This window comes from Dufourea novaeangliae, unplaced genomic scaffold (assembly GCF_001272555.1).
Source record: "Dufourea novaeangliae isolate 0120121106 unplaced genomic scaffold, ASM127255v1 scaffold141, whole genome shotgun sequence".
NCBI classification, from domain to species: domain Eukaryota; kingdom Metazoa; phylum Arthropoda; class Insecta; order Hymenoptera; family Halictidae; genus Dufourea; species Dufourea novaeangliae.
Window position 1 is genome coordinate 509,838 of NW_015374017.1, and position 26,431 is coordinate 536,268.

The 26,431-nt window shown below is 33.5% G+C and overlaps 3 protein-coding genes across 3 annotated transcripts; 1 reads left to right on the forward strand and 2 right to left on the reverse strand.

The window, feature by feature from the left end:
* Nucleotides 1-3,228: 3,228 nt before the first annotated feature.
* On the reverse strand, nucleotides 3,229-13,316 carry LOC107188894 (glycogen debranching enzyme). Its single transcript, XM_015577279.1, has 26 exons — nucleotides 13,156-13,316; nucleotides 11,734-11,998; nucleotides 10,633-10,756; nucleotides 10,375-10,564; nucleotides 9,880-10,087; nucleotides 9,647-9,781; nucleotides 9,364-9,582; nucleotides 9,055-9,290; nucleotides 8,773-8,985; nucleotides 8,479-8,673; nucleotides 8,147-8,276; nucleotides 7,959-8,082; nucleotides 7,612-7,877; nucleotides 6,685-6,843; nucleotides 6,397-6,605; nucleotides 6,117-6,320; nucleotides 5,807-6,039; nucleotides 5,651-5,740; nucleotides 5,405-5,582; nucleotides 4,974-5,330; nucleotides 4,738-4,885; nucleotides 4,259-4,622; nucleotides 3,982-4,190; nucleotides 3,711-3,896; nucleotides 3,392-3,628; nucleotides 3,229-3,311 (listed from the first exon to the last, which is right to left on the reverse strand). Exons 2-26 carry the CDS (start codon nucleotides 11,854-11,856, stop codon nucleotides 3,246-3,248), a joined length of 4,803 nt encoding a protein of 1,600 aa, XP_015432765.1. The 5' UTR covers nucleotides 11,857-11,998; nucleotides 13,156-13,316; the 3' UTR covers nucleotides 3,229-3,245.
* Nucleotides 13,317-14,368: 1,052 nt separating this feature from the next.
* Nucleotides 14,369-23,316, forward strand: LOC107188834 (proteasome-associated protein ECM29 homolog). The gene is made up of 27 exons (XM_015577202.1): nucleotides 14,369-14,393; nucleotides 15,065-15,312; nucleotides 15,391-15,509; nucleotides 15,595-15,744; nucleotides 15,826-16,104; nucleotides 16,185-16,466; nucleotides 16,559-16,748; nucleotides 17,097-17,242; nucleotides 17,343-17,649; nucleotides 17,725-17,911; nucleotides 17,992-18,342; nucleotides 18,412-18,587; nucleotides 18,772-18,873; nucleotides 18,959-19,165; nucleotides 19,239-19,353; nucleotides 19,429-19,612; nucleotides 19,706-19,994; nucleotides 20,072-20,305; nucleotides 20,393-20,737; nucleotides 20,812-20,968; nucleotides 21,066-21,221; nucleotides 21,324-21,455; nucleotides 21,524-21,833; nucleotides 22,293-22,476; nucleotides 22,599-22,731; nucleotides 22,803-23,012; nucleotides 23,076-23,316. Exons 1-27 carry the CDS (start codon nucleotides 14,369-14,371, stop codon nucleotides 23,273-23,275), a joined length of 5,418 nt encoding a protein of 1,805 aa, XP_015432688.1. The 3' UTR covers nucleotides 23,276-23,316.
* A 370-nt stretch (nucleotides 23,317-23,686) lies between these two features.
* On the reverse strand, nucleotides 23,687-26,328 carry LOC107188864 (protein penguin). The gene is made up of 2 exons (XM_015577244.1): nucleotides 26,272-26,328; nucleotides 23,687-25,824 (listed from the first exon to the last, which is right to left on the reverse strand). Exon 2 carries the CDS (start codon nucleotides 25,811-25,813, stop codon nucleotides 23,948-23,950), a length of 1,866 nt encoding a protein of 621 aa, XP_015432730.1. The 5' UTR covers nucleotides 25,814-25,824; nucleotides 26,272-26,328; the 3' UTR covers nucleotides 23,687-23,947.
* Nucleotides 26,329-26,431: the final 103 nt, after the last annotated feature.

Sequence of the window (26,431 nt, forward strand, 5' to 3'; positions counted from 1 at the left end):
TCAGTGCAATTATTTCAAGAAATACGATTAAAAGAATTTTCAATCCACATACTCTCAGTGCTTATTATTAAACTTTAATCAAATAAATGTGTCATCTATACATATAGTTTCGTCACTGATACTCTTGGAAAGTTGATTTACTTCATTCGTGTTTGTACATTTGCATTACCGAAGAATTTTTATCTCTATCAAGATAATAATAATAATGGGTAATTAATTATGTAGGAGTAAAAGGATCGTAGAAATAGTTTTACTAAGCAGACATAAAGTGTTAACTTTCATACAGTATTTGATATATTTTTAACAATGAATGCTTAAAGTATATAAATAAACATAAACTATTTATTACTGTGGTAAATTATTCCAATGAAAAAATCGAAGTACGTAAATTATGATCACTACTGTCTCAATTTCGTTTTTTTTTATGTAAAACAACTCGATTCTGTGTATGGTTCTTATGTATAAATTCCTTCACAGAAAATTGCACATTGTTTAAGGTATAATAAAATAAAAATAGAGGAGTAGTCGTTTTTAATATTTATGCGTGCTATTAACATTGCACATTATGAGAAACAGAAATGACGTATTGTTTCACCACAAATAGTAGGTATATTTAATTATATCATTATATAATCGTATATAAGCAGGTTCTTATAATTCTTATAATATTGAAGTGAATATTACCCACATGATTATATTTATATTTCATAAGAATGAAATTATTTGCATATTTATGGTGCAAACGGTGATTTATCTTTGTTACAAACGATAACCGTTCAGTGTTGTTATTTTAAAGTTTCAAAAGATTTTAAAGTTATATTTATGCTTAACGAATGCTGTATATTCTAAGTACTGTGTAAGTAGAATTTTATTTGCTTTGGTGGCAATTAAATTCTTTGTAAATAATAGGCCAATATTTGTGTTATCTGATTAATAACTTATAGCGAAATTTAGTTATCATTCTGTATTATACATGCATCTTATATTATATTCATTAAACTACTTTATTTTATATTATATGAAACACATAAAGGAGTAACCAACAGAGCTAAAAGAAGGAGAAATTCAATAATGATTTCACTATTATGCAAAATGAGATTATGTATATCAATTTTATTGCAAAAATTTCATACAGATATAACAACAGTTATGAAAATGTGCGTCTGAAATATACGTGCAAAAGTAACACAGAATATATGAAAAAAAAACAAGTATCAACAATCTTTTTTCTATCTTCCGAAATGTACTATTTGATTTGCATTTGTTAACAATATTTGTACAATTTTAAGAATGTATAAAGAATACAAAGCAAGACATATGTTTACAAATCTTGCCATTTTTATTTCAAGTTATATTTAATCGGTTTTCTTGTGTTTTACAATTTCGCACTATTATGTTTCTGGTAAAATTTTTGGTAAGTATTCAAAGTTCCCAATGAAATACAAATACACCCTACACAATTATGCTGAAGCAGAAGAAATATATTAAATTTTAAATAGGAACAACAAACTATAACAATGATTATAATACGCAATACAGCAGTAAATCTTGAATTCGTTATACGTTTTTTCCGAACAAATGTTAGTAAATTAAAATTGTTCTTTTTTTCAATTAAAGGGTTTTTCCTATTTTAGGATTTACAAGATGCGGCTTGCTCCGATTTCAATGATGAAAAATCAATTATTGTACCAGTTTTCGAGGAAAATTTCATTAAAAGTTTCCTCGATCAGATTTTGACGTGGCAGCTGCTTTCTTTAAATATCATGGATTTCATTATTTTACTGAATTTCAGAGACGCATTCTCGAAAATTCTTATACCTAGAAATCGTATTCCATAGAAATTGAATTTTTCTTTTTCAAACCTAAAGTAGGAACATCCTTTAATGCTACTAAATATAATTTCCACATTATTATTAATATCAAAATTTAAGTAACAGAACATGCCTCTACGTCCCATATAATTATCAAGTAAAGTAAACTATGTAAAACGTAATGGTCGCTAAAATAGGGCTCGTTAACTCCGGCATTAGCAATAGTGGTTCTAATAATAACAAACTCGATCTGTTTGCCCGATGTTCGATCGTGTCGTCTTGCTTGAAACCATGTGATCGGGACATATCGTTACGATAGTTCATCCAGTTTTGCAAATCGGTGTCGTATCCAACGTGTTTTATGGTGCTCAGAATATTATTGTGATTTACACGAAATGCAGGTGCAACGCCGCTATTAGACATTCTTGTATAAAAATTGCTCGCAGAACGATGATATAATCCTGTATTAACGATCCCCTTTGTCTGATCACTGGCGAGAAAAATATCCGGTGTTAACGATGTTTTTAAATCGAAAAAATCTCTCGTTGGCGCGTAAAAATAAAATATACTAGATGCATTAGTTTTAACGCAAGCATGAACTAATAAGCGATCTCCAGTGTCATCGTACTGCGAAAACAATAGAGTATTATCATGTTTACCATTCTCCGGGCAATATTTAAAGCATATAGTGTCATTTTGTTCGAACAATTGTACCTCCCTGGCGTACAATGGTTTCTTTCCATATATTAACCGGTCAGAATAAACTGGACTGTTCGGCAAGCTGGCGCATTGTTTGCAAATCTTTTGGCGAGGAAGCAGAAGCGTATTTATTAAAGTCTTGGCCGTGGTTGGACTATACTTTTCGTAATAATCCATTATATCACACTCGAATGCGTTCACTTCTTCGTAAACATGATCTGTTTTTGATAAATATTTTCTATTCCTGTTATTGTCTTCTATGGTTTCTTTTACAACTATATTACTTTGATCGGTTAGTTCGTCTGGGAAGTTATTTGGGTATTTCATGGATTCGTTTCCATAGACAACTTGCGCTGATAACTGAACATCGCCTCCTGGTATCGTTGAATGGCCTGTGGTACTTAACGTTTCGATTGCCTCTAAATTACTAAGATAAGTAGGAGATACGTATTCGTGCTTGATGTCCGATTGGTTTTCGTTTTCGTCAGACTCTTGAATCGAGAACAAGCCGTCGTTCGTTGAAATCGTATCGGTTATTAGAAATTTGCACGGCGGTATAGTTATATTTTCTACGTGCGATATACCATATGCGTGTGTCTCCGTGCGTTCTGTTCCTAGGACAGTGTTCGACAGGTGCAACTTGTCATCGTGTTCCGTAGTTCTACGTCTATGTTCGTCCTCTAGTCGTAAATGTTCTAAGTGTAACTGGCGGTGGTGAACACACGCAAAATTGTATCAATTCGTTCTCTCGGTCTCCTCGGATCGTAACTCTCCTTTTATTTTATTTAAATCATAGAGAACCTGAAATCGGACATAAAAAAGAAAGATATAGCGAATTGTATTATTATTCGCTAATATTTATACGATGAAAATATAGAAACCTCTAGTATAGTTGCAGCGCTCCAAGCCTGGGTTCTGCAGCTGTCCTTACAATATTCGCCATCTTTGTTGGTCAGTTCAGGAAGACCTCTCCAATGATTTGTGGAAACCTCTATGAAATGTCGAGAAATAATAGTTTCAGTCGATTCGATGGTACGGAGTAATTCCTCTTTTCCACCGACTAATGGAGCAAAGTATAGTCGAGCCCGAAGGAAATACCCTAGAGGCCAAAGCCATTCCTGTTGAATACAATATATTATATTATTTATACCTCAAGATACTTTAGGATTATGTATATATACATCTTAAAACGTTATTTACAGGGCCTTGATGGTAATTCCACCCATGAGCTAACTTAGTGTCTCCACTGTCGTTAGAGTTATCATAGTATCCATCGTATGCCCAGTCAGCAGGATCTAATGTCTTCATTCCAAGCGGCCCTAACAAAATTTCTTCCCCTTTTCTCAATGCTGCCCATGCGTGTTGTGGATTAAATAATTCTGGAGCCTTTTCAGATTAGAATAATATATTATGCATTTAAAATTTATTTCATAGCTCGTTAAAAAAATACCCTGAAAATTGCAATACTTACAACCACCATTGCAATGGGATAGTTCGGTCGCAACTGATAATCCGCCCATGCTTGAGTTGCCCCGTGACTGTCTTTATAAATTCCACGACGATGGATTAGTTCTGGCTTTAATTCATTCTCAACCGGTGTTTCATTGACATAAAAGTATTTTTCGAAATTCAACGAAATCTTGTCTGCCCATTGTTTGTAACTCCATGTGATAACAGACCCTATGAAATATTCACACTGTTATTGAAAATGAAGATAGTAATAAAGTAAATAGTGAAATTTTTCTTACCATCGCGGTTCTTCCGTTGTACACTGCCATAGGGGAAAAGGTTTTGTTTGTACAGTTCCGCCAAGAAGCTCAAAATACTCTTGCTGAGGCCCACTATTTCGACAACTGAACCGTCCCTTGGTGTGGCAGGTTTTCCTTTATTACCGGCCTTTTCAGAGGATCCCATTTTGTCCATCCATGTGCCACAATTTGCTTCATTGCCACCAAATATAAATCCAGTCTCTGGTTGTACTCCAATTTGATTATTAAAACCACGATCGGTCATATGTTCGTCGATTTGTCTTCCAGCGTTCCTTTCTCGGAAGCAGAGCCCTTGGAAGTGCACCAAGAGAGCTTCTTGGATAACATCGTGCAATGGTTGATCCTGAAAATGTGTTTTCAAATCTAGATATATTAAACCTATATATTTTCAAATCTATATATATAACACGAAATACATAGATTTGGGAACTTTTTAAGAATAAAGTTCTTGTACGTACTACGTCTCCTGCAGGTAATGCCGACGAATCATCAGATGGGAACAATCTGGAGACTTTATCGGTTAAAATTTTCAAACCGTTCGGTACTTCCTGTATATAACACTGAATTGTATATAACCACCACCACAAAGCATCCCGGCAATTGTATCTAAAAGATATTTTATAATACAAAATGTTTTGGTTATTCCTCAAATCGTCTGTTAAATATCTACTATATCGACGAGTCGATTCCTCACCGGGCGTTCTTTCCTTTGTCAAGGAGATTAGGAATCAAACCATGTCGTAAAGTTCCCGCGTAACCAAGAATGATGAATCTTGCTTCGGTGTATCGGCCTGTTAATATGAGCAACCCTCTGAGAGCAATGAAGGTGTCTCTTCCCCAGTTTCTCATGTAACCGGTCGTGAAGTGTGGCAAACCAGCGGATAATGTTACGCATATCTGTTCACTTTCTCCGTTATATTGTTTAATCGTTGGCTTTGGAGAATCTAAATTGGGCGACAGATCCGGTAACGGAGATGATTTTACCACGCCTCCCATTTGTATTGAAATTAGCGATAGCATTTTGATGAAAGTGGAGCCATCCTTCACGAAGCTAACATCGTATAGCAATCGTTTATTAAATGTGAATATAAAAAATATAATATATTAATATATTTAACTATATACCTTGACATTAAGCTGTAGGACTGTTCCAGGAGAATCATATAAGCATTTACAACTATGACATCAAAGTAACTAGGTACTAAATACCGAGGTATTAGTTTAAATGGTTCAGTGGCTTCTTCCAGCCATTCTCCAAGAGCTCTAGTTCCATCGTCTTCTTTTAGTCGCTGCCACGTGTAGTCTGCATATATAGACATAATTAAATATCGTATCTGTTTTAGAAATAAATAATAAGTTGATTATATTTACCTATCATCCAATTACCCTGTCTGAGATTAATACACATTGGATGACCTAAATCGTTATTTGGACGAATATCCGCTAATAGAGAAATAATGCCTAAAAATAAACAAATATCCCTTAATTATTGTAATCGATGAATTATGGAAATATTAAAACATTCACCTTGCAATCCTGCATAAACAAGTGGCCCGTATCCAGGAATATCATACACGCCGAATCGGTTTGAAGTTTCATCGCGTTCCTCTTGATCACACCTGTACAAAGCCTTATTTAAATCCACTAAATCCATACGAGAAGCTACGACGCGTAAATCAGAGCTCTTCGACGATGTTATTATTGAGATAGTGTTGTGCAGTTTTGCAAGAGCAGGCTTTATATTGGCATGAAGTGATACACTGAAATGAAAAAGATAAATTAACAAACGAACCTCTATGAAAATGTTGTAGAGGGCCAGTATATAGAGTAGGATTACCGAATAGCGATGATGGAGCCCGGTTGGAAGTTTACGAAATTCAGTTGAGTGATCTTCGGGTCTCCAGAATCGACTTTCTCAAATACTTCTGAATCGCAAATTTGTATATGCTCCTTCAAACTTAACACATATTCAAACAGACCGTTTATGTAAGTTTCATCGCGCGTATATTTCTCTGGATAATGAAAAGGCGAAGTTCCATTCCTGAAACCAATATCTGGCGTGAATGTGACATTGAAACATCTACCAAGGAGTATAAAAAAATATCGAATCTTCTTACTTTACTCCCGTATGAGATAGAGATGCTTCTAAAATGATTTCCTCCACCACACCTTCTACACGCAACGGTTTGACGTGTCGTCTCAAATCATTAGCATTAGGATCTGGATGTTTGAAAGCTGTGAAGGCAACTAAAACTACACTATCGTGTGTCGTAGGGGAGTGTCTTGTCACAGCTACCACATCAGTGTCCATTTGGTCAACGAAAACCTGTAATTATCGTCCGTAACATTAAATTATTTATAATCCGTGTCAAATCGATATTACCGTAAAACAAGCATCGACATACTTGAGAAAACTTCTGTTGTCCAAGAGTATAATGCAATTCATTCAACGCTTTCTTCCCTGCAATTATACCGGTCTTCAGACCTACAAGCCCAACACCATCCACCAGATCTTCGTCATCTGTCCAGGAAGCATATTGTCTTGTTTCATCTACTACGTGTATCTGTTAGAATTAATCAAATTTCAATTACACTGTTCAGATTTTTTATCTGCAATATTCATTGGGAGATCCTTATTGGGTTTTTCGTCCAGATCACATGAGAACATGAGCTTTTGTAAAAACCCTCGATATTTCGCTAAAAATGACGTATGTATTACGTGAAAATCAAAAACGCTAGAAAGTTCAATTTAACCTTGGAAGATAGAGGAGAGTTTTCTAAATATAGCAGTGTACAGTGATTCCTCAATGAATGCGATAGGAGCAACGACGTTATTTCCACCACTGGGGAGAGAGGGTCCCCCTCTGAAATCAATCAAAACAAAGGAAACAGAAGCTAAGCAGAGGCTTGGCTTCAGATAAAAAACAAATTTATGAGGGGCTGAAAATCTTTCCGTTTTGCCATGAATGCTCCGAAGCGGACCCGACTACGTCGCACTCATCGAGACATTACTGTATACAGTTATAAAACTGTATACACTACTATATTCAGAAAACTCTTCTCTATCTTTCAAGGTTAAATTGAACTTTGTAGCGTTCGCAGCTTTCCCGCGATACGTCATTTTTGCCCAAAATCAGGTGTTTTTACAAAAGCTCGTGGTTTTCAAAAACTGAGACATATGGAGAAATTCTGCTTCCGAATTCGTAATCTGGACAAGAAACTCTAAGGATCTTCAAATGGATCTTGCAGATCAGAAGAAAAGTTTAAATTTGTTCGACAGTGTTATTAAGAAACCTTTCTACTGATCGAATATACCATCTTAAGATGCTTACATGATGAGGAACTAGTTCATCATATCCACGGTTGCTGCCACTGGCACACGCTGCCATCGATACAAGCGCAGCACTCGGAAGTAAGTCAAATGCACTACGCTTTTCCACGGGGCTGGGATTGTCATGAGTTAAATCTAAGAAAAGCGCGTGTGCTATGCTCGGTACCAAAGGCCGTTTACGTGGCTGCAAGAATGCTCCGACCGGTTCACCTCCGTATCTGTACACCAATCGGCCTTCCTCGTGACTGTCCCATGCAGACATGGCTTCTGTTTCAAAAGATCACCAAAAAATTCCATACCATCCTTTGTCATAAAAGCATTGTAAAGCGAAAAAATAAATCCACATACCCCGAATTAGAGAGGTGATGCCGAGACGATTCACAAAAATATTATCTTTTTGATCAGAATTAGTGAATAACTCTGCAACCACGTACAAATCTGGACGGACCCGACGGGCAACATCGAGCATATACTACAAAATTTGAAAAATTAATAAGAATTTCAATATTATCGATTCGTTGGTTTATAATGTGTACCTCTGCAACTGGAATAGGCGTTGAATGGCAGTTGTCCAAACGTATACCGTCGAATATTTTAGCTGTCTGCTCGACATAAGTGGTCATGTGTTGCCATAAGAACGGACAATCTTCTGGTTTATCTCCATATCTAGAATATATGTAGTATATCATTGATTGATAATAGCAGTTGAATTTCATTTACTGCTTACATAAATGTGCAAAGCAGATTAAAACCCTCAATGAAAAAAAAAATTTGGTTAATATTCGTTTCTGTAAATTCGTCTATAAAAATGGAAATTTGTACGAACATCTGAAATCTAATACTAACATGCCAACGACGATTACATTACCTTAATTTTACACTGTCACCCCAGGCAATCAGCTCTCTTCTTACATAGACATTTGAATCTGGATCGGCAAAATTCTTCAGAGGATCACCATTCATGACCCATCCATTATGAACCATGAGATAGCATCCTGCGTCTGAGTACATTGTTGCTTCTCTTTCCGTTAATGTTTGAGGCGTCCCATAATCAGTGAAATATCTGAAATTTCATTGTAGTTGTAATGATAATTTACTACTTGTTCAAAACATTCTCTTAGATGGTACAGAAGTAGTACAAGTTTTTTAAAGAGTGAAGCACCTAGGAACAAGTGGGTTTCTTTCGCTTATTTCTTTGAGCCTTGGTCCATCATGTTGCACTCTAAAGTATCTTATACCAGCGACTGTATTCTCAATCGCAGCGTTCAAATGATTTTGTACTTCGTTAACAATCACATCATTAAGCTCCTGTAACTTTTTCCTCAAGTCCTCCGCACAACGTTTTAAACGAGTCTCCTCGTCGAAACAATCAGCTCTGTGATAATGTAATAAACAAGGTGTAATTAAACATTTTTAATTATACTGTAATCTTGAAATAATTTACCTGTATATATTATATTTTTGTAACGCAAGCTGCATATTTATAGTTGCCTTTAATCTGCGGAATTTTGGATCTTGTATCACCTTAACGTCCTCCAATATTGGTTCGATAATATCCTGAGGCATTTCATTTCGTGCCAAGCTCAAAAACTCAGCGATGGTTTCGTTGATGTCCACTACGTATAGTTCATGTATTTTCACGAGCGGTAAAAAGTATGTATGAAGTGCATGACGAATCGACTGAAAACGTAAAAACAGTATATACAGTTAACTGTTCCCGTTAATAAATATCAGTATAATTGATTTGCTGTACATTTAGGTGGTCTTCGGTTTCAACTACACAAGGAATGCCCTTAAATTCCCATTCTCCAGCTGCCACTTGTACCGTCAATTCAAATAATGCTGCATCCAAAATATATGCAGGACGTAGATGAGGACTATTCGAACAATTATATGTACATTCTGGATGAGACACTAAGAAAGGACTCTCGTTCGCTGTGTGATTCAGGACAATGTCACATATACTCAACATCTGTAATGAATAATGTTTAAAAAAAAAAGAAACAATTTTGAGTATACGAAGTTGTGCTACATACATTCCATTCGTTACGCATTTTATTAGTAAGTCCTTCGATGTCGTCGTATGTAACTGACTTATCATCATCGTTAAAGGAGGGGTTCAATTTCAATTGATCACTAAGGCTATAAGATGATTTTGAGTATCCCAATTCCTGAAACATAACGGTAAGTTTAACAATGTACATTGTATTTATGTATATAAAAGTCGACTCGATATACAATAATAAACTGCAATATAAATTGATATTACCTGAATCGGTGTAAAATGGATCACATTATACCCAGAATTCCGACCTACTAAAAGCTTATCTTCCCATGTGGAAAAAGGTCCTAAACATTTTGCCAGAACAGTTTGACACTGGATACAATCTAACGGTAAGATTTCTCCATGGTCACCAAATTTAAGATCTGGATCAACTAGTAAGTACCCAGAAGCAATTGGTTTTACACCGTCAGAACTAAAATGATTGACACATTTAAAATAGCGACACATTTAATTTTATGTGCATTCAGTAATGTCTCGATGAGTGCGACGAATTTAGGTCTGCTTCACAGCATTTCTGGCAAGAAGGAAAGGTTTTCAGCCCCTTAGAAATTTGTTTCTTTTTTTTTGCACGAAGCCGAGCCTCTGCTTAGCTTCTGTTTACTCTGTTTTGATTGGTTCCAGAGGGGGGCCCACCCAGTGGTGGAAACAACGCTGTGGTTCGTATCGCATTCATCGAGGAATCACTGTATTAATACTCACTTAGGATCCGTAAGATAGTAATGGAATGAACCAGCTAGAGATAAACATATGCTAGCCGTTTCATTTGTCCATTCCAGTGGATAATATGTACGTCTTTCGAATTTTTGATTTTCTCCTAAAGGATGATTTATGAATAAATCAAGTGTCTTCCCAAGCAGAGAAGAACCTAATCGAAACTCCACTCTCCATCCTGTAAGAAATTATGTTTTAAACACTATTTGTATCAAAACGATGCACAGCACGATCAATTTATTATACCTTTTCTTAATCTATACAGTATACCATCAAGATGTTCTCCATTGTTTAAAGTTAAGACTCTCGTCTGTTCAGAGTCAGGGCTTTGAGACGATGACACGTGTTCTGTCATATTCTCTGATACTGCCTGCAAACAGAACAATAACTTTTCTTCAACATTATAATAAATATATATAACAATATAAAAAAAAAGTTTTGTATTATTTAATGTATATTTTTACACTTTTGTCAACGTGTATCTTATAACACAGTACATTATACCGCTAAATAATTTTGTTAATAACGCGACACAGAACTTTTTGAGATCGTAAACATTAAACTGAAACAGGTTTTGTAGTAATGATTACACTGAAATGAAAGAATTACTAAATAAACAGAAATATGTTAATTAGTAGGAACTTTACTATAAGCTGTTAAATTAGTAGGAACTTTGATACCACACGCATATTATGTTTATAAAACAAATTACTTCTCAGGAGATTAGTACTTACACGCGGGATGTGGTAAATGGATAAATACTTAGGCCACAAGTCCCTTAATATAAGTTAGCAGCACAAAGCAGCTACCGAGCGTACAAGAAGCATATTATATTACAAAGTTCTGCTGCATGAGCATGCATAAAGCCTTGAGCTATTCTCATCTACATGCTTGGATTACCTCTTTGTAATACTACAGACAGAAGCAGACTTCCTACCACACAGTATTAATTGTACAATTATTACTGCTATTTTACATCCACTGCCAAATCATAGCGGATTCTAGCAGACAAACTATTATCGCTATTATCTCAACTTTCAAGTGTTAGTTTGGTGATGCAAAAGATTTTCAATTTGTGTACAATTACAATTTTATTACACGAAATTTTTCTCTTTATGTATCACATACATAATTAACTGTTTATTTAAATGTATGTATTTATGATATCTTCAAGTATTACAGATCATCCTTTAATTGGGTTATTATGATTACACTGACTGAATGTTACAAAGACAATGCATTGTTCGATAATGATGAAATAAAATAATGGTACTCTTATCGAATCACAACAAAAGATACAAATGCAAGGAGTTATTAGTAGCTATTAGCGTATCTATTGAAACTTACATAATAGCAAAGACATTTTAAGTAGTGGCAATTGTAAAGGCTCTGAAGAATGCTCCTAAGCTTCCTGATTAGTGCCCTTGATGTATTTCGAAAAAAATTACTTATTGCAAGCACAGAACCCATTCTCAAATTAAAGAAGTCATACAGCTGAAACTGCTTGTTACTAAGGGAAATGAATTCTTTAAAATTAATCGTATATTATCACAGCTCTTATCACAGTTGTTTTTGTTTTTTTTATTTTAGCAAAGGCCATTTAGTCTGTTACCTACAACAAATGCAAAGATATTTATACACAAAAAAAAGAAGATTAAAAGCCATTAATCACTTTCAATACACATATATAGCAATGAATATTAATCTCTTATGAGTGAACAATAAAAAAAAGAAAAATAAGAAACAGTATTGATTACTAATAATTTACTATTCTGTTTTATTACAACAAATTGTTACATTAGGAAACTGTTTTATTTGTTCTTGCAATAGACATTATACTTCTATATAAAGATACAAAGTAATTACAATTCAAAATGTGGTAACATCATTTATCATTGCTTGCATTCTTTTAATTATTTCAAGAAATACATTTGTATAAAGATTTTCTTAAAAAAAAAAAATTCCAACTGAATTATTGGTTAATACAATACAATTATATACATGTACAAAAAAATATATAAACATTAATATTGCATACATTTCATAAAAAGTATATAAAGCTGTTATAACACAATTATATTATGTTGGTGTGTCATATTACTGACTGGTAGAATTAACATACCTTTATTATGTAAATTATATTTACTATAAATTATGGCCTCATTTATATTCTTTACGAAAGACTATTTGTTTTAATAATAGAACCATTTAAAGACTGCTTAGAATAAATTAAGGTAAACAATAAATTGAAATGAAATTCGATTAAAACTATATAGAGTATATACACTTAGAAACTTTAAATCAAACTGTAATCTTCCTCTAACTTCATTTAAAACACTGATAGTAGCTATTCTGAATATATTAAACAGTTGGGATAAGGATTACAATTAATACCGTCTAAAGTTATTTATAATACTGATAAGAAGAAAATATTATCATATAATACTGATTAAGAAAAGTAAGAAATCTTGCTTAGATGAACAAAATTAGTTTAAAGTTCAATGGAATATAATGTATCATTATAAAATCGGATATTTCGTATGTACCAATCCGACGATTGTTAGAAACTTAATTATGTATTGATACAAGATTGATCTGTAACAATATGGTTCATATGTATATAATGGGTTAATAACAGCAAACAAAATCCTTAATAATATTTTGCCCGCATGTGAGTGGAGCATGCAATGTAAAATAGTTGCAACAACTTTTTGGTAAGCACATATTACAGTTTTCTCCTGAAGATATCTCATAGTTTGTTTTTCATACCTGACTATTATATACTCTGCTAACTTTTCGATACGAAAAATATTATATTCTCATTCCAAAAGAACAAGAAAAAAATGTGTATAAACGAAAAGACATCAAGCGAAACGGAATTCCAACGAAATGCCTTTACAGAGAGACAAAGGAAGTATTTTGAATGCAATTCACCGCACAATAAATTAATTTTTGTAATAAATTTCAGACTAACGCATTTTGTTCGAATTTGACCTCTAATTCAACAAAGAGGAACTTTGAAGGTCACCAAAACAGAAGCATGGTTCAAGTTAAAGGGACAGCTGTAAGCAGACGACAGGTTGTAGTTGATATCAATTGGAACTCATTGATTGGACGATCATCCCAGACAACTTCGTGACTGTTCTTTAAATATCTTCTCTTTTGAAAAGTACATTTTTAAAATTGATCACTTATTCACCTTTGTATTTTCAATTTAATATTTACTTGAATAAAAAAATTAATAACGAATAGGTTATTTCACATTCAGATCTGAATTCTAGAAATGACCAGTAACCTAACAAGAGTTCTATTTAAATTCGTAACGAAAGCTAACGCTTCACATATCGTTCATTAAAGTTTAACTTACTTTGTAATATCAGTAACACACTTTATAATATCAATAGCATCTTTGTTGGAGATAGCTCACTTAATGAAGTGTTTTACTTTCAAATTTCAACAACAAAATGCATATTGTTTTCGGTTCATTCTGGATCAGTGCAATATGATACTATAATTACATATTGAAATAAACGCATTCATTCATCTATTTAGTTCTGATTATTCCTTTTCATTTATTCAATTATTTTATTGTGTGTAATATCACCTATTTATATACGTAATATTTGTGATGGTGTGTGTATTGTAACATAGGTTATAACTCCGTAATACGCAGCAACACTATAAGCAACTTTATAATTATAAAGAAGTTTCTCATGGTATTGTCATTAAAAATATAGAAAATATTTTGAAATAATCTGCTAATGAATGATATAAATTTTTTTTTCTCATGTTACGAAAACACGTTTTGAAAATGGAACCTCATCGTTTGTAACATAAAATAGGTGGAATTACAGAAAGAAATGCGGTGCATCAACAATTAATCAATTTGAATAATTTTATGCAGTATAATTAACTAAAGACTGCTGATATTTGTTGTTGACCGTTGTCATTCGCTTTCTCTTATAAGATACATTATTCCAAAATGGCAGCCGCTACGGATGAGCTGAGTAAGTAATCCTTGAAAAAACTCAAATTATTTCGTTTTGAACAATTTGTTTCGATTGCAAGACGCACCATATTATTAATTCTACTGCTAACTGTTAAATGAAGTCTAAATTAGTGACGGTTACAGTAGTTACAAACATATCGTGGCTCATATAAGAAAGTTAGTTGTCATGCCTTGTTGCAGAAAGCAACTTCAAATATATTGCTTCTTTTTTTTATAGTTTCAATTCAAATTTCTATTTTGAAATTCACCTTATCTTTCTGTGTTCTTTTCGGTATTGTTTTTTGCACGTATTTCGATCTGTCAGTTAAATAATACTGAATGACATCATACCTTACTTTTTCATTTATTTCTTTGTAACATTTTCCTTTGTATTTTTGCATTGGGATAACAATTCTTTTCAACTGTACACTAATATTATATTTTAGTAATTTCTGTACTGTGGAATGTTATACAAGTATATATTTTGTTATAATCTAATTTACAGAAAATAAAATTACATAAAAATTCATTTATTCTGTTTAGTAGATATAGTTTTACTCAATTTTTTATCATAACAAGTTTTGCACGACCATATATGATTTGTATCTACAAAATCTATAATCTACTAATTTCATCATATTACAATATCACATTTATTAATTACTTTATCTGTAATTTTTTTCATGGAAGTTTTGTTGGAACGAGTGTTTCTTCGATTGGGATCTACAGAGACTGATGAGCAGTTGCAGACATCAGTATGCAAGTTTTTGCCTCCAGTTTTGTTGAAATTATCCAGCTCCCAAGAAGGTGTCAGGAAAAAAGTGATGGAGTTGTTAATTCATATAAATAAAAGAATAAAAAGTAGGCCCCAAGTTCAGCTACCAGTTGAGGCGCTATTATTACAATATCAAGATCCAGCTGCTAGTTCATTTGTAATTGTATGTCACCTTTATTGTCATTATGAATACATTTTTTTCTTTTTTATGGGACAGGAATGAATTATCATTTGTTTGCAGAATTTTACAATTATATATATAAAACTGGGATATCCTAGAATGGAGATGCATAGGCAAGCCAACCTAGTTCCAAGTGTATTGAATGCTATAGAAGGAAAACCATTGTCTCATCAAGACAGGTTCGTTAATAGCTTACTATCGAATGCCAAACTGAGTAAATGAAATAATCCAGAGGGATGTGTGTATATCTGAAAATGTTTTTAGTTTGATGCTCATAATTATGCCTGTATTGGGTCATATTGATATTCCCATGGATCCAGATAAGCGGGCGTCCCTTCTTGGCTTACAAGATAAACCTTACGTAGCGAAACAGTTAATCAATTTTATGCTTGATGTATTGTTATTACCTTATGGGTAAGATTATTTATTATATAGTTATACAATAATTCCATTCAATTGCGGTCAATTTAATTCTATAAAAAATTACTATCCTAGATCCGTAGGGCAGACAGAGAACCAACAGTCAGGTCAGGCAATTGATTGGTCGCAATTTCCTGTGCCGTTAGGATTAAGCGAATATAGCTTCAAACGCGTGGTAGGAGAAACTCCTCCAACAGCAGAACAGCTCGAACAAACGAAACTTGGAATTGTGAAATTTCTGGCTGGAGGATTTTTTCCTGATTCGGACATTCTTACACATTTGATAGTAGCCGCTGCAGATACTAGATTCAGTGTCGCTAATTTGGCAGACTTGGAGTTGAAAAAAATTATTAAGTATGATATACTTACACTATTTATAATAAATTCTACCATATACCTTGTATTAAATACTTTTTCTTTTTATAAATATACAGTACATTGGATTGGTCTTCGATGCAATTAGCATCTCCGCTGTACGCATTATTTCTGGGAACCGATGCTTTGGCTACTCAGAAAGAAGTTAAGCCGGAAATGAAGCGACTGCCTGCATGCACTCGAATTCGATTGAAATTGTTGCATTATCTGTGTCGTGTGACCAAAGCTGGTTTTATTATGCCCCCGTGCATACAGGTAGTTTTTGATACACTTTATGGATACAATACGAATCCAAGGTTGAAATCAATGGCATTACAGTTTACATCGAATATTGTTCAGCAGTAAGCTTGATATTTTCTATTCTTTTATGTATTTTTTTTTAGTTTTAATTACTTTCATATATAGTAACAATATATTTACATAATGTTTCAAGGTGTAGCCTTACACCGTTAGCACTTGTGGCTGGTGTTATTTTAAACGGAATGATAAAATTAATCTCCGAAGGTGAGGAGAGTCACATAGTGATGGCGTATACTGTTATTGGGCAGCTGGGACAGAGAATTCCCTCTCTGATTAACAAAGATTCAAGTTTGTTACGTGATATGTTTGACAAACTCGTGTCGGTAAGTAGTGATAAAATAAGGAACAAGTAGAAGCACGAATGAGGCACAAGACAGATCTAACGTCCAACGTACTTTTTTGTTACAATTATTAATGCTAATAAGATTGCAATGTTATTGAATATAACAAGATTCACATTTCAATTCTAATTTACATTTGAAAATTAATTTTATTAGCGACTGTTCTTAATTGTAGAAGGTGTAATAGATAATAAAGATAGAATGTGACACAAAATTCTGTAAGATATTGAGTGTATTCTATAATTCATCCGTGGTAGGAATATATGTTATGTTATTCATTATTAGAAATGTCAATTTAGAGCTTATTTTATATTGTTCGTGATATTTCAGACAGAAGGTGAGTTACGAAGGGCAGTGCGCGATGCACTAATTTCCGTAACGTCTGCATTTGTACTTAATAAGGAGGATGAAACAAATATAGCCTTGATGAATGATTTATTGTCTGCCTATATCGAATCACCGGAATCTCATGTGAGGCAAGTATACATTAATTGGGTAATTTGTTCCATTTTAAACTATTCGGTAATTACATCTCATTAACTACGTTTGCTAATGTACTACTTATTTGATTTATAGATTTGTGGCCATGCATTATGCTGCTAATGTTTTTCCATCCGATGATGCACCTTCTCGTTATCTTTTGTTATTAGCATCTGGAGATAATAAACATGAAATAAGTAAAGAAGCTATAAAGGTTTTATACAGTGGTCTGAATAAACATGAAAACGAGACATGGGATAGTAAACAAGTTGTGCTGCCAGATTTTCAAAAACTTGTTATTTATATTTACTCGAAGATGCAGACTAGAATGCCTACTTCTAGTAGCGGGAAAGCGAATGTTGACAGTAAAGTACTTCCTTACAGTGTCGCTGTATTCACAGAGGTGATTGATTTAAGACGAGAATAATTTATGTGGCAGAAAAACCAATTCCTTTTCTTTTTTTTTGTTTATTTACAGATAATTAACTATCTTCGCATTTGTTTAGCAAAAAGTGCTAATGTAGCTGTATACAACGAACCATTACGGCATCCCTGCGAAAGTACACCATTAATTGCACGTTATTTAAAAAATCTGTATAAAAATCAGCCTGAAACTTTGAATAATTATCTTGATATGGTTTTAATTCTTAGCCATGCTTCTGCAGGTAAACTCACTGGCTCTAATTATAACATTAATTGTATGTACTTTATGGGATAATAACTTTCTTTTAATTGTTTAATGTAGATCAGTGTTCTCTACAAGCTCTGCTGGAAGTAATTGGTTCCGTTCCAGAATATGTAACGAAAAGTTACGAAAATGAGTTACAGTGGCTACAGAATCAACTGGCATCTACCAAATCAGACGTAAGACAATTGGCTGCTAAAATTTACGGCATGGTAACTGCTCCGTTACCTGAAAATGTTTTCGAGGCCCAAATTTCGGAAATCATGAGCATTACGAATAAGAAGAGTTTGGAAGCACAGCACGGGGCATTAATGACATTAACGTATATGATGGAGAGGAGATTAGTTTCTAGTAAAAATGGCACGAGCTCGTTCAATTTAAATACTTACATTAACATTGTAAAAATGATATGTACGTATAGAGTTACACGTAGAATCACAAGAAATCATCAAACACTAGTTGAGAAATATTCTTTTTTAGGCACCTTCCTTCGCAGCAGTACCATTTTGTTAATGGATGTTGCCGTTCAAAATATCGGTACTTTGGGAAAAACCTATAGTTTACCGTTGCCTGACATGGGCGAAGATGAATCGAACAAAAAGGCAATTGTAGAAACGCTATTTTCTATATTAAATAACGTGAAACTTAACACTAAGGTTCGTTTCTTAATTCGGTAATACAATTCAATAGCTACTTAATTTTTTTCACTTATTAAAATATCAGTACTGTTTTGTAAAGATAAAGAATGAGCGATCTATTAATTTTATAAGTATACATATATATATATATATATATAGCGACACTATAAGAAAAAAATATATATAATTTTAATGTTTACAGATTAAAGAAAATGCTGCCCTGTCCCTAGGGTACTTATGCATAGGGGAAAACTTTCCATATACCTCAGATATAGTTAGCAAAATAATTACTACAGTTAAAGAGGTAAATACAAGACGAGAAATGTATTTTGGAAATCATGCTTTTCTAAGGGAGTAAAAGTACGAACGTATTTTGGTCCATTTTATAGACAAAAGATGTCGAGATTCATTTGACTTTGGGAGAGGCTCTGATTTGCTGTGTACAGGGGCAAGCTCATCCAGAAGGACGAGATGCTTGGGTAACACTACCGAATGAACATAAAGTACCATACAGCAATACCAGTACCGAACTTCTGATATGTACAGTGGATGAATTACTTAGGATATACAAAGACCCGCATCCTAACTTAAGACAGGTATTCAATTAATAGGTTGATTTACGTGGAAATGGTTTCTTCGTATTGTTTATCACAATTATTTTTTCATAAGGCGGTCTGTGTGTGGTTGTTAGCGCTGGTGAAATATAATATCGAGAGGGATTGCATTAAAGAAAGGTTTCCGTCGCTGCATCATACATTCATGGATTTCCTTTCTGATGATAGCGGTAAATAAGGCAATAATTCTTAATAATTATTCCAGAGAATCTTCTATTATCGAAGTGTATTTATTTTAATTATAGATATAGTACAGGATATTGCAGCAAAGGGACTTAGTTTCATTCATATTAATAGCTCAAAGGAAGAAAGAGAATTATTGGTGTCTCGTATGTTAGAACAATTTACACAGGGACGTAAAACTGTACGAAAAGTTGCGCCTGATTCGAAATTATTTGAAGAAGGTCAACTGGGAAAGTCGCCAACAAAGTGCGATAAATATTTATAATAATTTCTTTTTTTTTTTCATATTTTGAACCTAATTGTTTCGACTCAATTCTACGAATAATATTTTATTTACAGCGGAAATTTGTCAACGTATAAAGAAATTTGTTCTCTGGCCACGGAACTACAAAATCCGGATTTGATATACTATTTTATGCATTTGGCAAATAATAATGCAGTTTGGACATCGAAGAAGGGTGCTGCATTTGGATTTGCAGCTATCGCTAAAGTGGCAAACGAAGAATTGAATAAGTATTTACCAAACATAATACCACGCTTGTATAGATATCAGTTCGATCCAACACCCAAAATTCAGCAGAGTATGTCTAGCATTTGGCGCACAATTGTCCCTTCAACGAACAAGGCTGTAAGTGGTATTATTATAAATGTTCTAAACTTAACCTTACAAGGGATCATGTACAACTGTCCTTCGTGCTTTGATAGATTGAACAATATCATAAAGAAATCTTGAGTGATATAACTGATAATTTAACTCATCACGAGTGGAGAGTACGTATCAGTAGTTGCAATGCGCTTGCAGATTTGTTAAGAGCGAACGTTCATTTCAATCTCGCGGAGTGCGCGCCCGAATTGTGGAAGAAACTGTTTCGAGTGATGGACGACATTCATGAAGGTACCAGATTAGCAGCTACGAACACGACTAAAATATTCAGCAAAGTAAGTTCTGCACTTAGAATGGTGATGATTTGTAAGTTTTTGTAAATACAATTTGTAGTCATGGTTATTATTCAATTATCAATACAGATTTGTATTCGTTATTGTGATTCTTCTAATGGTAAAGAGGGTGAAGAAGTGATACAAGCAATACTGCCTATACTATTAGATATAGGGGTTATTAATGTCTTGAGCACTGTGAGATCATTGTCCTTGCAAACAGTGGCCCAGTTAGTATCGAAAGCTGGTCATTTGCTTAAACCGTCTCTAGTCACTTTGATTCCTGCTCTTCTGTCCACAATTGGGGAATCTGAGAATCCTAATTTCTCGTATCTGAGCAATGTGTACGGAGCATCGTCGGAAACACGAGAAGCCATTGACAATGTTAGAGCCAGTGCTGCTAAAGGGCATTACGCTACTGATACAATAACGAAAGTGAGTTGATTAATACAGACAAATGTAAGACAATGTTTGCAGTGTATTAATATTCTCTGTTTATTTTGATACAGTGTGTGCAGTATGTCGATGCAGGGATCTTGAAAGAATTAATGCCCAAAGTGATAGATTTAATCAAGTCTAGCGTAGGATTTGGAACAAAAATAACCTGTTCACATTTTGTGATTCTTTTGAGTACGCATTTGAAGTTAGAATTACAACCGTATACTGGTAAGAAATTTTTCGTTTCAATGATAGCTTAAATTATAAATACATTTATTATAATAAACTATATTTACTATATATACATGGTATTTTATTATGTTAGGTAAACTTTTGTCTGCTTTAATGAATGCTCTGTCAGATCGCAATGTAATCGTTCGAAAAAATAATGCAATCGCTATTGGACATATAGTTGGATCAGCGAAAGAATCTAGCCTTGATAAATTGTTTAAAACGCTTAATACATGGTACATAGAACGCGGTATGTATATACACATGCAACAATTTCCAACAATTTTCATACAATACACACGTTCTTAAAATTATCAAGAGATTGGTATCATATATTAATTTCTAATTTCAGATGATACAATTAAATTAGCAATCGGACAAACGCTACAAGCTATAAACAATTACAATCAGGAAGTGTTGAAGAAGTATTCGAGTATCGTTATACCACTTACCTTCTTCGCGATGCACATGCAAAAGACACAAGGTTCGTAGTTGTTCTTACAATTTGATCTGTTAAGCGATTTCCAATATTTATGGATGACATCTTATCAGAGAATGAAGATATGGTTAATTTATGGACTGACCTATGGAACGAGATAACTCCAGGAACAGAAACCGGAATTAAACAAAACGTAGAAACAATAACAGAACTTTTACGTTCATCCTTGGAGTCATCGTCGTGGACTGCAAAAGCTCAAGCAGCCAATGCGGTCCGTACTCTGGCCGAGAAATTAGGCAGCGATATCACACCGACTGTACGGAACAGTTTACTGAAGGTGTTGACAGAAGGTTTACGTGGAAGAACTTGGGACGGAAAGGACAGAATTCTGACTGCTCTGGTTACGTTGGCGTGCAATAGCAAGTATGAACAGAAATCTATGGTCTGTTTTAGCACATTTACCGTATAAACGTTTTTTTTTCCATGAAAGTTTAAATATTTGTATCTGTTACACATTGTAATCTGACCGCGCCCTTGAACTTAAAAGTTCAAAGTCGAAGAAAGGAAGTATGCGGAACAAATTTATTTTGTACTTTTATCTAATGTCTGAGGTCATCACTTTTAAAACTGGAAGGTCATATCATAGTACACAATTGAATTCGTATTTATCTAAGAAATAAGCTATTAACCAGAAAAGATGACGATAGTTTGAGTTAACCATTTAGGATTTTGATAACTTCAAAAAGAAATGACCCTGAGGATGAAAGTATGTTCGTCTGTTACACCTTGTAATTGTTTTATCGCGAATTTTTTTCACTGTCACACCAGCATTATTAAGCATTTATTTCATTTAGTTCTAGAAGTACAGTAATTTGATTGCAGGCAAGCTTTTAAAGAGGACCCCGAAATGTGCGCGGTTATAGTCCAAGCATTGCACAGGGAGAGCAAAAAAGAAGCTTTAGAATACCGACGTCACGCTCTACAAGCCTTTGGAATGGTTTTGCATGAACTAGATATCGATAAATTTAAAGAAGTATATGATATTGTTGAAGAAATACGTAGAACGGTATGCATACAGTAATTGGATGATTTTTAATGTTAACTTACAACATTATTATAACTTTAGTAAATTATTTACAATATAATTAATTATTTTCGATATGTTTACATCTATATTGTATGCCATAGTTGTCAAAGAAAGATGAAAATGAATCGCTGATTTCCGATGAAAGAGTAAAGAGAAACAACGACATTTTCAAATTGTATGAAACAGTCTATGGGGTACTCGGTAAAGCATGGCCATCTTGCAAAGAAACTCAAGGTAATTACATCATTCTGAATAAGAGTATGATATATTTCTATTCTACTACATTTAATTTTTTCTTTGTTTAGATAAATATTGCGTAGAATTTGTAACCCATTGCGGAACCGTGTTTCCTACGCAATCCACATCTATACAAGCATCAATATTGGCAACACTTAACTTATTTGTGGATAAACTTGCGTTGCTTGAAGTGGACCACTCAGACTTATCGATTCAAGAAAAAGAAATGTTGAATGTAACTTGTGATACGCTTAACAAAATACTAAAATATAGTATAGGTAAGCATTGTTAAAAATGATTTGTAACGGAAAATGTCTAACTAGTATGGATATCTATTACAGGTATTTCGTACACCAGGATTAGGAAAGAAGCCTTGAATATAGCTTTGTCTCTTGGTAAAAAATTACGCGACACTAATAATACTGAACAGTTTCATCAAATGACCGTAGTGTTCCAAGAGTTTATGCCACAATTGACAACGGACAACGAACCGGAAATTCGGACTAGACTTATGGACATCAAGGAAATATTTAAGCTGTGAAGATAATTGCCGTTAAGTTGATGACTGTCTTTAATCAATTTAAAAATAATGATGATTCAAAAGCGTCACAATCTGCTAAGATTTTTTCATTTGATAGTTCATTATAAGCGTGATTCGTAGAAATAGCAACAACATCTGTCTAATAATGCATAATTTAAATTTAACTTTATTACTGGTATTTTCTATGATTTCCTATTTCTTTACATTGCGTTGTAAAAAGGTAGGAAATATATATTTATATGTTCTGTACGAATAATATATAGATTACGGAGTTCACGAACAATTTTCATCTTTAACGGTATAAAAAAAAACACAGATTTTTAAAAACCTTTCTGACTCAACAGAACTTGTATTGCAACATGTTTTTTTAGTACATGTTCATATACTTATAGGTAATTAATGTGCAATACATTGATAATGACCATAATTTCATATTATTTATCGTGTTTACATAAGTAATCATTCGTATAAGCTACAAATCAAAAATTAAAAAAAAATGGATCAGAATATAATCTTGAATTTGGATTTGACTGAATATATTGTAAGTATTTATATTACAAATAAATTGTACTATATCAATTTACAGTTGGTCCTGATAATTACATTTGACTCATTCTTGCATTTGCTCTTAAAACGAGCACCCTGTACAATTCATCTGTGCGAATGTTTTGTTCAACTCAATTTTTTAAGTAAAATTGCAGCTCCAGGACTCGTTTTGGATGCCAAAGCATTTTTCACCGGTTTCAATTTAGAATGCAGAGCTTGTACCGTAGAAGCAGTTTCATTCTCTAATAAAAATATTAGTAAGAAGCATCCTCTATTGGATTCTATCCACTCCTGTATAATGTTTACATTTAAATGACTAGTTAGAATTTCTCCGAACGTAGTTTCATTTCTCCCCTGTAATTTTTCATCGTTTTGTATGAGTTTTTTTAGCATCATGTGTAAACCTGCGTGCTCAACAACCTTATGTTCAGCGTCTCCTTCTTTAATTCTTGTCTGTGAGTCTGTGATGTATTTGGCAATAGATTCGAAGGCTTGTTTCAACTTTTCCCCACTACCTGCATTCAGTACTGCTAAAGTGACCATGGCGATAGAGCTGTTTGACATCCAAGTTGCAGTATTCTGCACTAAGGTTTCTAAAAGCGTATTAGAGATACCTTCAACGAGTTCTTTTTCCTTAATGTCTGCTGGTTTTTTGCTTGTTTCATTCTTGTCTCCTTGTTGTAAGTATGTAATTGTACTAGGATGGAAGTAACGGGGACTTCTTCTGGCTACTAAATACAAAATTACATTTTTCCCGTGTTCATTTAACGCTATCTCTGTCAGATCTTTCTGAATTTCTGAAAGTATAATTTTCTTCACAAGGACAGTATCATCTACCGAATCAAACAAAGCCAGCAAGATTAAATGTCCATGCTCGGACATGGAGACAGTCTTTACATTTTCCTTAAGACCTTTCATTATCGTCTTTCTGTCTTTGTTTGTGCTATGCCATATACAAAGTACAACAATTTTCGAACCAGGTTTAGTTTGAGACAATTCTACTATCGAATCTTTCAACATAGCTATCATTTCTGATCTATCTTCGGTCGAACATTCGTTTAAGTACTCCAAAAGAATGCATTGCACAAACGTGAAGCGCGAAAGGTTTTTATTTAATATCCTTGTTAGATTTCCTTTTACAGCAGACAATGTTGCCGATTTCATATTCTCCGCAGACTTAAATACATCAGTCAAGGACTTAATTCCTTTATCCTTTGCTTGTTTATACATGTCTCCATAAAATTCCTGTTTGAAGTATACCTTTTCTATGTGTTTCGCATACTTTGTATACATAAGTTCTAATAATGGTGCAGATATAGAGTGACTCATGAGTTTTACAACTTTACCATAGCAAGCAGAAATGATTTCATGTTTCATTTCCCATGGTCCATATTTCAACATACCTTTAACGCAGTTCTTTGCATATTTGGATGATATCATATCTACAAGTGTCGGTTTCAATTCACTGAAAATATCTTTCTGAATTTGTTGGTCACCATATTTGATCATCCATTGAATTATACGAGATAAGTCATGCGTAAGCATTACTTTACTATAATGACTTTTTAATAAATCGTGAACTTGTAAAATCAATTTCTTACGTTCCAGTGGTTTACAATCTGACCTTCTTAACTTTTCACCAATTTGCTTCGCTCTGATTGTTACATCATAAATGTTATTCAATTTTTTTGCCTTATATTTTTCCTTCAGTTCCTTCTTCTGCTTCTTAATTTCCATCCAATTAGGTTTTTCCGTTTCTGACGAGCTTTTATCATTTCCCTTTTCATCTTTCATATCGCGTTTACGATTTTCCTTCAAAGCATTTGGTAAGGCTTTCTCATACTTTCTTCTTTTCTCTTCTTTAACTTTAGGCTTATCTCCGATACCTTTAATCTGATTACTTGCATTATCATTATTGACAGTATCCTTTAGCGATTTCTTATTCTTCTTGGAAGTTGGTTCAGCATTAATATTTTCTTTTCGTTTTGCCATTTTGCAATACTCTAAAAAGCACATAAATGCATACAATATTATTGCAGGGTGGGCTATAGGAAGGGTGATACAACCAGAGAGAAAGTTATTCGACATGCAAAAACCCATGAAAAATGTAGAATTAAATTTTTTTGTTTCGTGCTTCGTTTCCGAGATAATTGAATTTGTAAATCTGCTGGACACTCTTGCAATTGAATACAATTCGAGTAATGCGTCCGGTCATTATATATTCAGTTGCTACTCACTGTCAGCATGAATATATATTAGATTAATTTTTATATTTTATTATTCGAAAAACTAAGCATTATACGGAAAAATGTTATTCTATCGTTTTGATTTATTTTTACATGAAGTATAACATCTTGTTGGGTTATACCATCCATCCTGTATAAAAACGAAACCTATTTATATAAGAAATTTACATTGAACAACATAACCAATAAATGAATGTAACTAACCTGAAGATTACTTAAACAAATAATTATATAATGTTCTAAGCTTGCATGGGCTTCTATACGTGTATCACAGTATGCTTAAGTAAATAAAACTGTTTAAATGATAATACAACTTTTACAATAAACCGTTGGTAACACCGTTAATACCACGTCGGTTTCTTGT

Excerpts from the sequence above, each read along its gene's own strand:
- LOC107188864 (XM_015577244.1), bottom strand. The coding sequence starts at position 25,813 with ATGGCAAAACGAAAAGAAAATATTAATGCTGAACCAACTTCCAAGAAG.
- LOC107188834 (XM_015577202.1), top strand. The coding sequence starts at position 14,369 with ATGGCAGCCGCTACGGATGAGCTGA. Across the intron at positions 15,745-15,825 it reads GTATTGTTATTACCTTATGG|ATCCGTAGGGCAGACAGAGA; the intron begins GTAAGATTATTT and ends TTACTATCCTAG. Across the intron at positions 17,650-17,724 it reads GTGTCGCTGTATTCACAGAG|ATAATTAACTATCTTCGCAT; the intron begins GTGATTGATTTA and ends GTTTATTTACAG.
- LOC107188894 (XM_015577279.1), bottom strand. The coding sequence starts at position 11,856 with ATGGGTTCTGTGCTTGCAATAAGTAATTTTTTTCGAAATACATCAAGG. Across the intron at positions 7,878-7,958 it reads CATCACCTCTCTAATTCGGG|AAGCCATGTCTGCATGGGAC; the intron begins GTATGTGGATTT and ends CTTTTGAAACAG. Across the intron at positions 5,331-5,404 it reads TCCTACAGCTTAATGTCAAG|CTTCGTGAAGGATGGCTCCA; the intron begins GTATATAGTTAA and ends ATACGATGTTAG.